Raw genomic sequence first — 13,117 nt, 5'->3', positions numbered from 1 at the left:
AAAACCATTTCATGAATCAAGAGGAAGTATTGAAGTATGAGAAAGACTGTCTGTAAACAAGAAAACGTTCGCCGAACGACTTCTCATTCCTCATCCTGTTTAATGGGGGTAAAAAGCGGGGATGTGAGCCACATTGTACGGCTGTTTCAATCACGAGGAAACATCAGTTCATGGTTCTGAGAGGAAACAACCTCAGTTCATGCCAGATGCTTTCTATCAACGGAGAACCAACATCTACAGGCCACTGAAATGAAAAAGAAAAATTGCAGTCAAAGGACACAGGAGCAAAGTAAAGACATGTTCACTCGGCCACAACAGAGATTACAAGCAACACTTCTGAACATTGTATTTCTAAAGGCATATGCAAACACTCAGGAGCAGCTCTAATTCTTACGGGCATTTTATTGTGTTGTTTAGGGTCTGGTGATGAGAAATCGCTGCGAAAAGACAACTATGTTGAATAAAGTGAGGAAGGGGGACGCACCAAACTCAACTCTCTCAGGGACTGACTTAAGGCTAGAACACAGAACTAAAGATGAGAGCTCAAATTAATATTGCACCCAGATGAGTCTTAAGTGTCCTTGGATGACAAGCAGTGATTGGATTGCAAGCATGGTAGCTTTTGATGGCCATGCCTGTCAGCCTCACCTGCTTTTTAATCAGTAATTACCATAGGGGTTTCTCTGGCATTTCTTAATTAAATTGGACCAAATGCAATTAAAAACCACACTCTCATTCCTTTAAAAGGGCTCTGTGGAGTCCTTGTTTAGTTCTTGCTGTTAAGAGAATGAGCGGTTGAATGGTCATAGCACCGTGCCATCTCTCGCTGATCTGTACTTGATTATTTCAGTGGTCAAATTAAGTTTGCTGTTTGCATAATAAAGGGCAAGATCGAGTTCAAGATTACAGCTTCCACTCTAACTAGAATTGAAGGTTAAAAGCGTAGACGAGGAGGCGAAGCCGTTACGCTATTAGAACAATTAAAGTTAACATCAGGACTTGGGGAACATTGTGATGAGTGCATGTAGTGAAGAAGATCATTATCATGGCAGTAAATGTAGCAATGTATATTTACCCATTACATTTAAACAGAGGAAGTGCTTTCAAAAACTCACCATCTAGAAAAGTCCCCAGCGCTCCAGGAGCCAACAACCACAGACACATCAGTGGTGATTTTCCCATCTGCAGTCTTCATATCATCTTTCGGGTTGTTGTTGTAGTTGCCACAGGCGCCGCACATTTTGCCGGACAGGCTACGGTCAATAATGACGGTGACCTCGTGTGAAACCGAGTAGGTGACCCGCACGGCAGATCCTCTCTCGATGATAACGGTCTTATCTGAGATTTGGACAGATATCTCACTCGTCACTTTGCTGGGAAGGGACATTTTCCTGCCATTTACCTGGATGACATGAAGAGCGGGGAAAAAAGCGGGACCAACAAATTGAAGTAAAAGTTTCCACAACAAAACGATGACTTTTATGGTTAAGCATGTTACTATTATCCCTTCCGGCTCTTCTCACCCAAATCATGTGTTGGCTGTTCACTGTGACGGCGGTTTCCTTGAAGAACACATACACAGTGGCAACAGTGGGTGATGCACCTTTACTGCAGACCCTGACGTCCACAACCACACGGAACCACAGCTCCGCGGTCTCGTCACACAGAGACGCCACTTCAAACGCCCCTTGAGCTCCCATGGCTCCAGACACGCCGTCAAAGGAGGTGAAGTGGCCGTCTAGGCCGACGCCGCAGTGGCCCTGTTTGACGTGGCAACCTTGGACGCCATCTCTTACGCCACAAACCTCCCCACTGGCACATGACAGTTTCTCACACTTCACCATCCCAAAGGCCTGGCACATACATTTGGACTTACAGGCTTTGTCCACAACTGCTTGGCCCACCTGGAAACATATATTGTGTAAAACACTAAAATCATTTTTCTTCAAGGTTGGTAAATAAATTATTCAACATGTCTTTTAATGTTATAATGCTTTGACAAGAACAGAAAGTATTCTTTTTTTAAAATTTTGTTTTATGTCAACTGTCAAATTGTGGCACAGTCACTATGTATGAAAACAAAGTCAAATCTTTTACCGTAAGATATTTGCCATTGTGCGCACATCCACAGTTGTCCAAGAGAACACATTGGATGCCATCGAAAACAAAGCCGTCATCACATTGGCACCCTTCAAAACAGCTTTCAGAACAAGTAAGTGGGAAAAGAAAGCTGGCACAGGTCCCACCACAGGTGTCGGCACACACCTCATAGTGACTGTGTGCAGGGCAGGAAGCAGCTACGAGAGAAGACAACATTTGTTCGACTTTGTATGTGCACCTGAAATATAAATCATCAAAAATATGGACAATTCTTGAGCTAAATTACTGTTGTGTGTAACTTACGGCAGAAAGAGCTGCTCCTCCATGGTTGGATGTTCACTCCTTCGCTCTGGCAGGCCAACACGTAGGCCTGTACACTGTTACACAGAGTATCTTTGTTGCCACCCAGAGCACAAACATCGAACACGCAATTAGACACATATGCCGCTGGGTCAATTTTACTGTGGCAGACTTTGAAAGGCCCATTAGGTGCACTTAGGATGCCACAGGAGTCGGCCTTTCTGTACAAGGTGGCCTTGGCCTGCTCACATACCGGACACTGGCCTCCACAGCCCCCACACACATTGCCAGGCAAGTCCACCACCCATGCCTTCCCGAATTCATCCACGCTGTTTGTTCTTCTGCCACCGGGAAGCATGAAGTCATCACCACCCTTCTTGTTGTAGTTGCCGCAAAGACCACACATCTTGCCCTGGTATGTAGAAGGAACTTTTACCTCAACGTAATAGACAGTGTCATACAGGACTGTCAGTCCAAAGTCTGTCCGGACAATTATGTTGCGACCTTCCTGGGTGACTCTGAGGAGCCCATTGTTGAGGGAAAGAGGAAGGTTTAGAAGTTCGTCATCCACCTTGACAGAGGAGGAAGAGAACAAAATCATTGTGAGGAAATAAATGAAGATGCAAAAGCGTAGCCAAACATGTTTTGGATTAAGTTTTTGAACTCACAATGACTTTCCACGGCACTTTCTGCTGGATGTAAATAACGTAACCGTAGATAGCCACTGCAACTGACTTGGTCACAGCCACTTTTCCATTTCCATACTTTTCATTCCCCTGAGTTACGCTGAATGGCGTCAGCTGGCCATCGTCATCATCACAAACCTTGGCCAACACATAGACACAGGTACCCTGGAAATCAAACCTCCGTCCATCAAAGGAAATGTAATGAGGGTCACCGGAAGCCACACACTTGCCTTGCCCCTCGGGGTGGCAGCCTTTCACTCCGTTTACAAGCTTACACGTCTCCCCTGCACGGCACTTGGCCTTTTGGCAAGACACCGCACCATTTTCTCCACAGATGCATTGCTCCACACACTCGTTTTCGGGATAGAAGACATCTCCTTTTCTGTAGTAGTGGTCATCGTAGGAGCAGCCACAATCTCTCACAAGCACACAGGTATCCCCACTCAGCAGGTAGCCTTCGTCACACTCGCAGGCCTCTGTGCAGGCCCGGCGGCAGGTGGCAATGGTGGTTAAGCTGGCACAGGTGGCTGGGCAGCCCGTGGCACACAATGTATAATGGCTGTTAGCTGGGCACACCATTGCTGCGGGATAGGATGAGAAGGGGGAGAGAGGAACAAGGTAAAAAAAATTTGAAATAAGAGATTTGAAATCAAACAAAAATCAAACAAAAATCAAACAAAAACATCAAAACACAATCTCAAACTCACGACAGAAGATATCTGTTCTCCAGGAGCCGATGGAGATTCCTTGGCTCTGACAGGCAGAGACATAGACTCCCACAGCATCACAGACTGATCCACGGTAACCACGATAATGACAGGCATCATACACACAGTCCTCCAGGTAAGGAACAGGGTCCACAAGACTGTGACAATCTCTGAAAGGCCCTGCCTTGTCAGCGATAATACCACAGTACTTCTGCGCTTGGTACTCTTTCCTCTGGGAGTCTGAACAGGCCTGGCACCATGCCCCCTGGCAGACTGATGAGCAGCCTGGTACGAGGGCCACCTGCCAGCTCTCCCCCAGCTTGGCTCCATTTGTGGCAGTCTGGCCGTTCTGCATGGTCAGATCATCCTCAGCTTTTCCATTGTAGTTGCCGCACAGGCCGCAGACTGCGCCCTGGTAGTTGCTGGGCAGAGTAATGCTCACCGTGCTACGCCAGTCAAAGGTCACGGTGATACCAGCAACTGTCTCCACCACGGCTGTCCAGCCGCTGAGAAACACGACCAGCTCATTATTGTAATCCAGTGGTAGCGAAGCGAGCTGCCCATTGAGCTGAGGAGCAGAAAGCGCGAAATATTTTTAGGAGATTATAGATTTAATAATTCTGCAGTCCTTGCTAATCCATTCTAATGTGCAATTAAATCTTAGTTTAATTAAGCCTGCCCGGATCAAAATTGTAATATGCAATTAAATATATATGCAGACGAGCATGAGAGATGTCAGAATTAGCACAATGATAGACGGTATTATCATCCACTCATTTGAATGAGAATGTTTATTTTTAATACTGTAACTAAATGTTGGGTCCCATTTCTCTTTTCTCCAAAAATCCACATGAAAACAAGATTACTTATTTAATCTTTTATCAAATCGCCCATATGCTTCACATTATCCATACCTCCACATCCATACTTACCAGGACCTTGGAGGGGTAATCTCTGCTGATGGTGAGGGTGAGGCCATATATAGAAACCTTGACAGTCCTTGTGTAGGACACGGCTTTGCTTCCCCGGTGGTCATTCTGCACTGTCACCTTGAATGGCTCTAGCCCTGGCTGCTGCGAGCACAGACTCGCCAGCTGATATACACATGTGCCCTGGAAGTCATACCTGCGGCCGTCAAAACTCCGGTAGTGTGGGTCACCTGAGGCTGTGCACGTGGCGTGACTGATGGGTCGGCAGGTACGCTCTCCATCCACTACGGCGCATGTCTCCTTGGCAGAGCAGGAAGCCTCGCGGCATGTCACCATGCCCAGGGTCGTATCACACTCACATAGGCGACCGCAAGCCTCGTCAGCCCAAAAGTGCTGACCGGGCTTGTAGTAACGCCCCTGATAGGAGCAGCCACACGTTTTAGCAGGCACACAGACACCAGCGCTGAGGACGTAACCCTTATCACACACACAGGCCTCCACACAGGCACCGTTACAGGTCGTCTTTTGCTCCGGGAATGGGCAGGATGGTTGGCATGGGCTGGCACAGTCTTCATAGTGGCTGTGACGCTGACAGCTCATTGCTGGAAATACAAATAAAAATAAAACAAAAAAACGTTCAATATTTAATTGGAATCTTTGAATAGGATGAACCAATGAGATTCTCGTAAATACTCACGGCAGCCAAACTTTTTCCTCCAGTTCTTGATTACTATTCCTTCCTCGCGACACTGCTGACTGTAAGAGGCAAATGCCTGGCACAGCATCTTTTTGTCTCCCTTATTCAGACACATATCATACACACAGTTGTTCATGAAGGCCTGGGGGTCCAATTTTCTATGACATTTCTTAAACATGTTTTTGGTCTTGGCTACGAGGCCCCCACAGAAAGCCTCGGTCTCATAGAGCTTTTGCTGGTCACCGTCACAGGCAGGACAGTTTTTCTTACATGTGTCCGAGCAAGGATGGTCCTTGTCCTGATCAGACGTTTGCCAGCTCTTGCCCCACTCTATTACTGAGGGGACCGCTTTGCCGGCTGGATTCTGGAGCTCATCCCGGCCATTACCGTTGAAGTTGCCACACAGACCGCAGACACTGCCGTAGTAGCTGCTGGGCAGCTTGATGACCAGCTCCCAGTTCCAGTCGTAGGAGACAACCAGGCCAAAGTTTGTGTCCACCACTGCAGTGGGACCACGCTGAAACACCGACACCTCACCTTCACCCAGTCTCACAGGAAGATTCAACAGCTCCCCGTCCACCTAAAGGGAACGGACAAGAACAATATGAATAATGTCAACACTGAAATACTAAAAGTCAAACACATCAGACAACAAATCCTACCGTGACTCGACCAATTTGGTTCTTGCGGATGGTGATGGTGTACCCATACACAGACACATCTACCTCCCTGACATAAGAAACTGCTATGTTTCCCCGGTTATCATTCCTCTCAGTGACTGAGAACGGCACTAGACCATCCAGATTCCCGCAGGTCTTAGAGATGACATACTTGCAGGTGCCCTGGAAGTTAAAGTTGTAACCATCAAATGTGTGGTAATGGGGGTCACCCCAGGCCCAGCATTTGCCTGTGTACTCGGGGACGCAGAGAGCTTCACCCTTCTCAACACGGCACTTCTCTTTGACCCGACACTTGGCATCTTTGCAGGGATCTACACAAGAAAAACACACGAAAGGGAATTTAATAGAAAATTGCAATCCAACTCAAAAGTAATTCAAAATTGACTGTAGATTTATTTACTAAAGTTAGGACTTAATACAAGTACAGTATTTGTGTCTTGCCTGTGTTGTAGCATGCCCGGATTCCTTTCTTGACCATACATTTGGTGCTTTTAGGGCAGGAATGTTTCTCACATACGAGGCCCGTCTCTGGATTGCAGGTGCACTTTGTGTTACAGTCTTCCTCATATGCCACTTCACCAGGCTGGGGACATATAGCAGGTTTATTACACAGGGGGTAATAACAGACAGAAGAAAATGAGGTTATAGTGGAGTATTTCATTCTTATCAACCCCCCTACAAATTTAGACAATCTGCTAATTAAGTCTCAGGAGAAATCCTCAGTGCACATATCTACGATCAGACTGGCTCATGTCCAACACTATAGAAAAAGCAAAGGCAACTTAATTACCATGTCAGCATGAATGGTACTATAGGTATCTGCTTAAGCCACTTTGACACTAAAAAGCTATAATTTGTACATTAGTGTATATGGAATGGCTTTTTTTGTACAGACAGCGGCGTTGAAGTGTACCTCGTATGTTCTCCCATTGTCATAGCAGCCACACTCAGTCTCTTGAACACAGGCATGTCCATTGAATAAGAAGCCAGCATCACATTCACAGCCCTCTACACAGCTATCGGAGCACTGTACAATCTCTGTGAGGCCTGCGCAGGATGCAGAGCAGGCGTCTGTACACACCTCATAGTGACTGTTGGCTGGGCATTTCATGGCTGAAATAAAGGATCACAAGCCAGGGAAAACATGGATGAGAGAAGTGTGCTTGTATGTAATAAATACAGTATTAATTCAGTATGGCAGATGAAAATAAGAGGCTGATTTGGATGAAAACCCCAAAAAAGTGAATTCCTCTTTGTCACTTACGACAGAATGAAGCCGTCCTCCAGTTATTGACGTCCACTCCTGCCATGTGACAGTTTAAGGCATAGGCTGCTATGCTGTTACACAGCACCTTCCCATCGCCGTCAGAGGCACACACATCAAACACACAGTCAGCAAAGTACGGCTGTGGGTCCAGTTTACTATGGCAGGCGGCAAAAGGACCGTTGGGTGCCGTAGCAATGCCGCAGTAAGTGGACTTTGAAAACACAGCCTTGCGAGCTGGTTCACATACAGGACAGTTATTCCCTTCACAGCCATTCTCACACACCACATTAGGGATGGTGACCTTCCATGACTTTCCAAACACATTCACGTTGTTGGAGAGCTGACGGTTGGCCATTTGGAAGTCATCTTTCTTGTCACCGTTGAAGTTGCCACACAGCCCACAGACCTTACCACGGTAATTACCAGGTACTGTGACGATCACATGATAAACCAGGTCATAAGTGACAAGCAGCCCAAAATCTGTTGCAATTACATAATCCCGGCCTTCTTGATAGACCAGCACTGCTCCATCTTTAAGATTCACAGGGAGGTGGTTAAACACTCCATTTACCTAAAAGAAAAAGCACAAGTCTTATTTAAAGAACAGAAAACCTGATGTTGAAATATTTATGCTAAGCTAGTTTCACATCTCGCAACCATCTGCTACTGACTGATACAAGCAATGTGTTTCACTGTATTCCAAATGAAGCTTGGTTCAAATGAAGACCAAGTGTTGTTGCTCACCAGGACTCCGCTACGCATGTTGTTTCTCATGATGAGAGTGAAGCCGTAAACCTCCACAGCAACCAGCTTGGTGACGGCCACTACTTTGTTATTCATCATCTGGTTCCACCGCACGTTCTCCACCTGAACAGAAAAGGCTACCAGGTGGGTGCCTTCCAGCCCACAGCTCTTGGAGAGTGTGTAGGTGCAGGTGCCCTGGAAATCAAATGTTCGCCCATCAAAAGAGCGATAATGGGGGTCACCAGAGGCATGGCACACACCCTTGCCAATAGGATGGCATTTCTGGACGCCGTTCTCCACTTTACACTTCTCATTGGGGCCACATGTGAACTTCTTGCACTCAACCTGAGAAAGACAGTTAAGAAACAAAAGAAATGTATTAAACAGACAACAAATTAATTTCCACTCAGTAAGTTCACACTGATCAAAAATAAAATCATGATTTGTCAAATTGTCTTTTCAGTATCCATTACCTCATCATCTTGTAAGCACTTGCACTCCTCCTGACACTGCCCATTGGGATAAAACACTTGGCCAATGCGGTAGTAGCGGTCATTGTAGAGGCAGCCGCACTGTGAGAAGGGAACGCAGTGGTCTCCACTGAGGATGTACCCCTCATCACAGGAACAGCCCTCCTCGCACAGAGCTTGGCAACCTTGAGGAGGGTTCAGACTCTGGCAAGAGGCTGGACAGCCGTTTGCACAAACTTCATAGTGGCTGTGGACTGAACATTTCATTGCTGTACACAAGGGGATGTAAAAGACAATATGAATGAGTACAGATTACAAAGGCACCGATTAAAAAGCAACATAAAAAAAAAGAAAAGGAAGAATCACACATTGAAGTATACATAGAAACAGGAGCAGTAGAGAAACTTTACTGGAAATGATTTTATTTTGTAAATTATTTTATTGAAATGAATGCATGTCTCACCACAAAACTGACTGCTCCTCCAGCTGTACACCTTGGCCCCCACAGTTTGGCAGGCAGATGTGTATGATGTAATAGCCTGACACAGAACATCCTTTCTGCCTTTATACAAGCATACATCATAAAGACAGTCTTCAAAGTAGCCAGCTGGGTCCACCTTGGCGTGGCAGTCACGGAACGCCCCTTTGGGGTCCTTCAACATGCCGCAGAAATCTCCTTTTTCATATTTAACCTTCTGGGTAATGTCACAATTAGGACACACCCCTTTACAGCCTTCGACACACCCTGGGATCTCTGTCACTCGCCAGCTCGCACCAAAATCTACTGTTGAGATGGGTTTTACACCATTTTTGGGAATCAGGTCATCCTGGGGTTTGCCATTATAGTTGCCACAGAGGCCACAAACGGCTCCCATGTAGTTGCTTGGCAGTGTTACGTACACAACGCTTTCCCAGTTGAAGGATACTTTGAGGCCGAAGTCTGTGCTGACCACAGCGGACCAGCCACTCTTAAACACAGACACCTGTCCTCCATTCAGTTTGATGGGCAAGTTGACCAGCTCATTATTCACCTGGAAAAGAACACACAATTGTATTTACATGCAGAGACTGAATATTAAAGTGCCTCACAGGAAAGATTACATTACATTATAGTTCTTACCATAATCAGGCCCTTGTGTGTCTTTGTAATGACAATGCTGAGGGAGTGCACCTTGATCTCCACTAACTTGGTGTAGGAGACCACCTTGCTGCCCCGGTGATCATTCTGCACCAGCACTTCAAAGGGCACCAACTCTGGGTCCTTTGAGCAGAGTGCAACCAGTTGGTACACACATGTGCCCTGGAAGTTAAACTTCCTCTTGTCAAAGGTCATGTAATGGGGGTCACCTGTGGCCTGACAGGTGCTGTGGGAGACTGCCTGGCACTTTCTAATACCCTCAACCACCTGGCACTGCTGCCCTGCCCCGCAGCCTTTATCCTGGCACTCCACGCGTCTGCTTCCAGCAACACATGTACACCTTCGCCGACAACTCTGGTCAGGCCAGAATGACTCCCCAGCAGGAATGTTTCGACCCTCGTAGGTACAACCACACTTGGCAGCAGGCACACACTGACCTCCGCTCAAAACAAAACCTGCGTTACAGGTGCAGGTCTGCACACAGGGGCGTTTGCATTTGGAGGGAGCATTAGGGTCAGAACAGGTGGCAGGACAGGCATTGCCACAGAGCTCATAGTGGCTATTGGCCGGACATTTAGCAGCTTTAAGGAGAAGACAGAGTATGAAGTGTGATGAATGCTAGGTACAACAAGCAAAAAAAAACCCAGTATGTTCATTTAAGGATTAATTTATATTTTACTTACAACATCTTGCCATCTTCCTCCAATCTTGAACCTGGATCCCAGCAATCTGGCAGGCTTCAGTATAAGCCTCTAGCGCCCTGCAGAGGAAATGTCGGAGGCCGCCTCCCATGCATACATCATATTTACAGTTCTCCAGGTATGCTTGCGGGTCAATGACGGTATGACATTTTCTGAATGGCCCATTTATTACAAGTGTGATGAGTCCACAAAACAAGTCACCCTCCCACATCTTCATCAGGCTGTGTTCACAGCGCTCACACCCACCCACACACTCATCTTTGCACAGAGCATCTTTCACCAGCCCTGGCACCTTCCAGCTGCTCCCAAAGGCCACAGCACCCCCTGTCTGAGTGCCGGAGGGTGTGGTGAAATCATCATTGGGGTCGTCATTGAAGTTGCCACAGAGACCACAAGTCTTACCAGCGTAACTCCTGGACAAAGTGACCACAAGATGGTGTTCCCAGTCATAACGGACCGTCAGGCCAAAATCAGTCTCAATGACCACAGAGCGACCGCTCTGAAACATAGTCAGTTTGTCGTTGTTCAAGGTTACAGGCAAACTCCAGAGAGTGTTGTCAATCTGCACATAAGAAAATAAATATATTAAGCTATTATAGTCAGTGTTAGGAATTAAAATGCATTAATTTAAATGAATAGATTCTAAGAAATAATTAAAGCTAATAATCATCATAGATTGAATTCAAGATATATAAAATATATATCGTACAAACAAATAGGAAGCCTTACCCTTACACGACCTGTCTCAGACCGAACTACTGTGATAGTGGTGCCATACACCTTCACTGTGACCACAGCAACGTACGAGACCCTGAGGCTGCCTCTGTTCTCATTTTGGGCGAGGACTTCAAAGGCTGGAAGATGATCATCCTTCCCACAGTTTTTAGCAATAACGTATGTGCAGGTACCCATGAAGTTAAAGTTTCGCCCGTCAAAGGTGCGGTAGTGGGGATCTCCCATGGCCCAGCAGGTGCCTGGCTTCCTTTCCGCTGCCTTGGGGACACAGAAGGGATACCCACCCTTCACTTCACACACCTCATTGGCACTGCAGGTGGTACTGCTGCAGGACAAAGATCCACTTCCTGGAAAACCATAGATAATATATCATTTATGTCCACATTATTACTGTTAATTTATGTGTAATGTAAAAGATTTAATCTCTCCAATGAATACATTGTATATTATAAAATTATCATCTTTTAATGTTTTTTTCCCCCTAAACAGCTATAGTATGTGCACCTTACCTGGCTGTATACATTGTCCTACGGAACCATAACCATTCATCTGGCTGACTCCAACACTGTAGAGAGCAAAGCGGGAACCAGAGCTGGACACAGTGTGTCTATTGTGGCCAGGGTTTTGTTTGTAGGACATCTCCGCCCAAGAGAAATCTGTCCCGGTCACCTTTTGCCACTGGACATTACGGGGCAGGTTTGTACCATCAATACGCAGCTCTGCCATCGCACTGGTCTGTGCCACAATCAGGGCCTTGTTTTCAAAGCCGTCCAGAGCCTCCAGTGAGTAAGAGGAGCAGAAGCGATCTGTGGGCAGGATGGTCATCAAGAAAGGGTCGTAGAATTGAATCCAGCTCCGTCTGACACCATTGAAGAGCATGAGAACCTGGATGCCATGATCAGCCTGAATGGACAGTGTTTCAGGATTGTGGTAGCGGACCTCCGATATTTGCCCCCGGGTCAAAGTCAAAACATCTTTACGGTTGCCGTGTTGGACAGTGGCCCTCGTGGGCTGGGAGGCCTGGATGAAGACGCTGTCATATGTCTTCTGGAAGGTCAGGGGAGGCACGATGAAGCTGGACCCCCACCCGCTAACTGGCAGCAGCTGCTCATATACATGGTTACATCTGGAGAACCGGTAGGTGCACGTGTGACCCGTGACAACAGCAACAGGGTGCTGGGAGGCAACTCTGGTGCCAGAGAGTTCATACACGCTCTGGAGCTGGACACTCTCATACGGCTGGAGATCTATCACCATTTTGCTGCCACTCCCATAGACACGACCCTGGAACTTGATGGAGCCGCTCGGGAAAACCTCCACTTTGTTGCGCTCTTTTCCATTTGTCACCAAGAACTCTTTATAGGAGCCATGGGGGGAGCCGGCAGGTGTGAAGATGAAATATTCTGTACCCCATTCAGTGACCGGATACACCACAGAGGTGTCTGCTGTGTACAGCTTGAAGTTGAAAGAGGTTACAGTCACATCTGCTGAGGCTTCAACACGCACCGTGTTGGGAGACTTCTGGCTGCCGTACACCTCAACACCAGCAGGGAGACTAATGGTGAACCTTTCTCCAGCGTTAAGAATTTTCTCTTGCTTGAAGTTTAAGGGAGGCACATGCACTGTCACTTTAGCATTGGCCTGAACAGCGGTGATGTATAACTGATAGCGAGGACTGGCGTAGTGTGGAGCATAATTCTGCATGAATGACAGGGCGAACTCTCTCCCTGCCCATCCAGCGTTAGATGGACCTGACAGACGGGAGGAAGAGCAAGGAAACATGCAGAAAAACACATGTCAAAAGAAGACTTCTTTTCAAGTCACTTCAAATGAAGAAGTTTGCCAGAAAATTGCTCCTCACAAATCGTGTGTGTGAAGAAAACATGTCAAAAAATTAAGAAATGAATGAGACAATTTGTGCCAAGGCAATCAAAGGGATTCACGTACTGGAAATACAAAACTT

The 13,117-nt window shown here is 46.7% G+C and overlaps 1 protein-coding gene across 1 annotated transcript; it reads right to left on the bottom strand.

Annotated features, from left to right (window-relative positions):
* Positions 1-234: 234 nt before the first annotated feature.
* fcgbp (Fc gamma binding protein) lies at positions 235-12,858 on the bottom strand (the record flags this gene model as incomplete). The annotated part of the gene is made up of 20 exons (XM_079165442.1): positions 235-244; positions 1,116-1,402; positions 1,524-1,904; positions 2,098-2,297; positions 2,404-2,971; positions 3,069-3,667; positions 3,794-4,361; positions 4,726-5,324; positions 5,420-5,999; positions 6,082-6,410; positions 6,541-6,682; positions 7,013-7,212; positions 7,364-7,937; positions 8,111-8,455; positions 8,584-8,849; positions 9,044-9,611; positions 9,701-10,299; positions 10,402-10,981; positions 11,149-11,501; positions 11,664-12,858. 20 exons carry the CDS (start codon positions 12,856-12,858, stop codon positions 235-237), a joined length of 8,943 nt encoding a protein of 2,980 aa, XP_079021568.1.
* Between the last annotated feature and the right edge of the window lie 259 nt (positions 12,859-13,117).

Source organism: Pholis gunnellus (genome assembly GCF_910591455.1).
Source record: "Pholis gunnellus genome assembly, chromosome: 8".
NCBI classification, from domain to species: Eukaryota; Metazoa; Chordata; class Actinopteri; order Perciformes; family Pholidae; genus Pholis; species Pholis gunnellus.
Note: the sequence above shows the minus strand (reverse complement) of the source record. Positions and strands in the feature narration are given on the sequence as shown.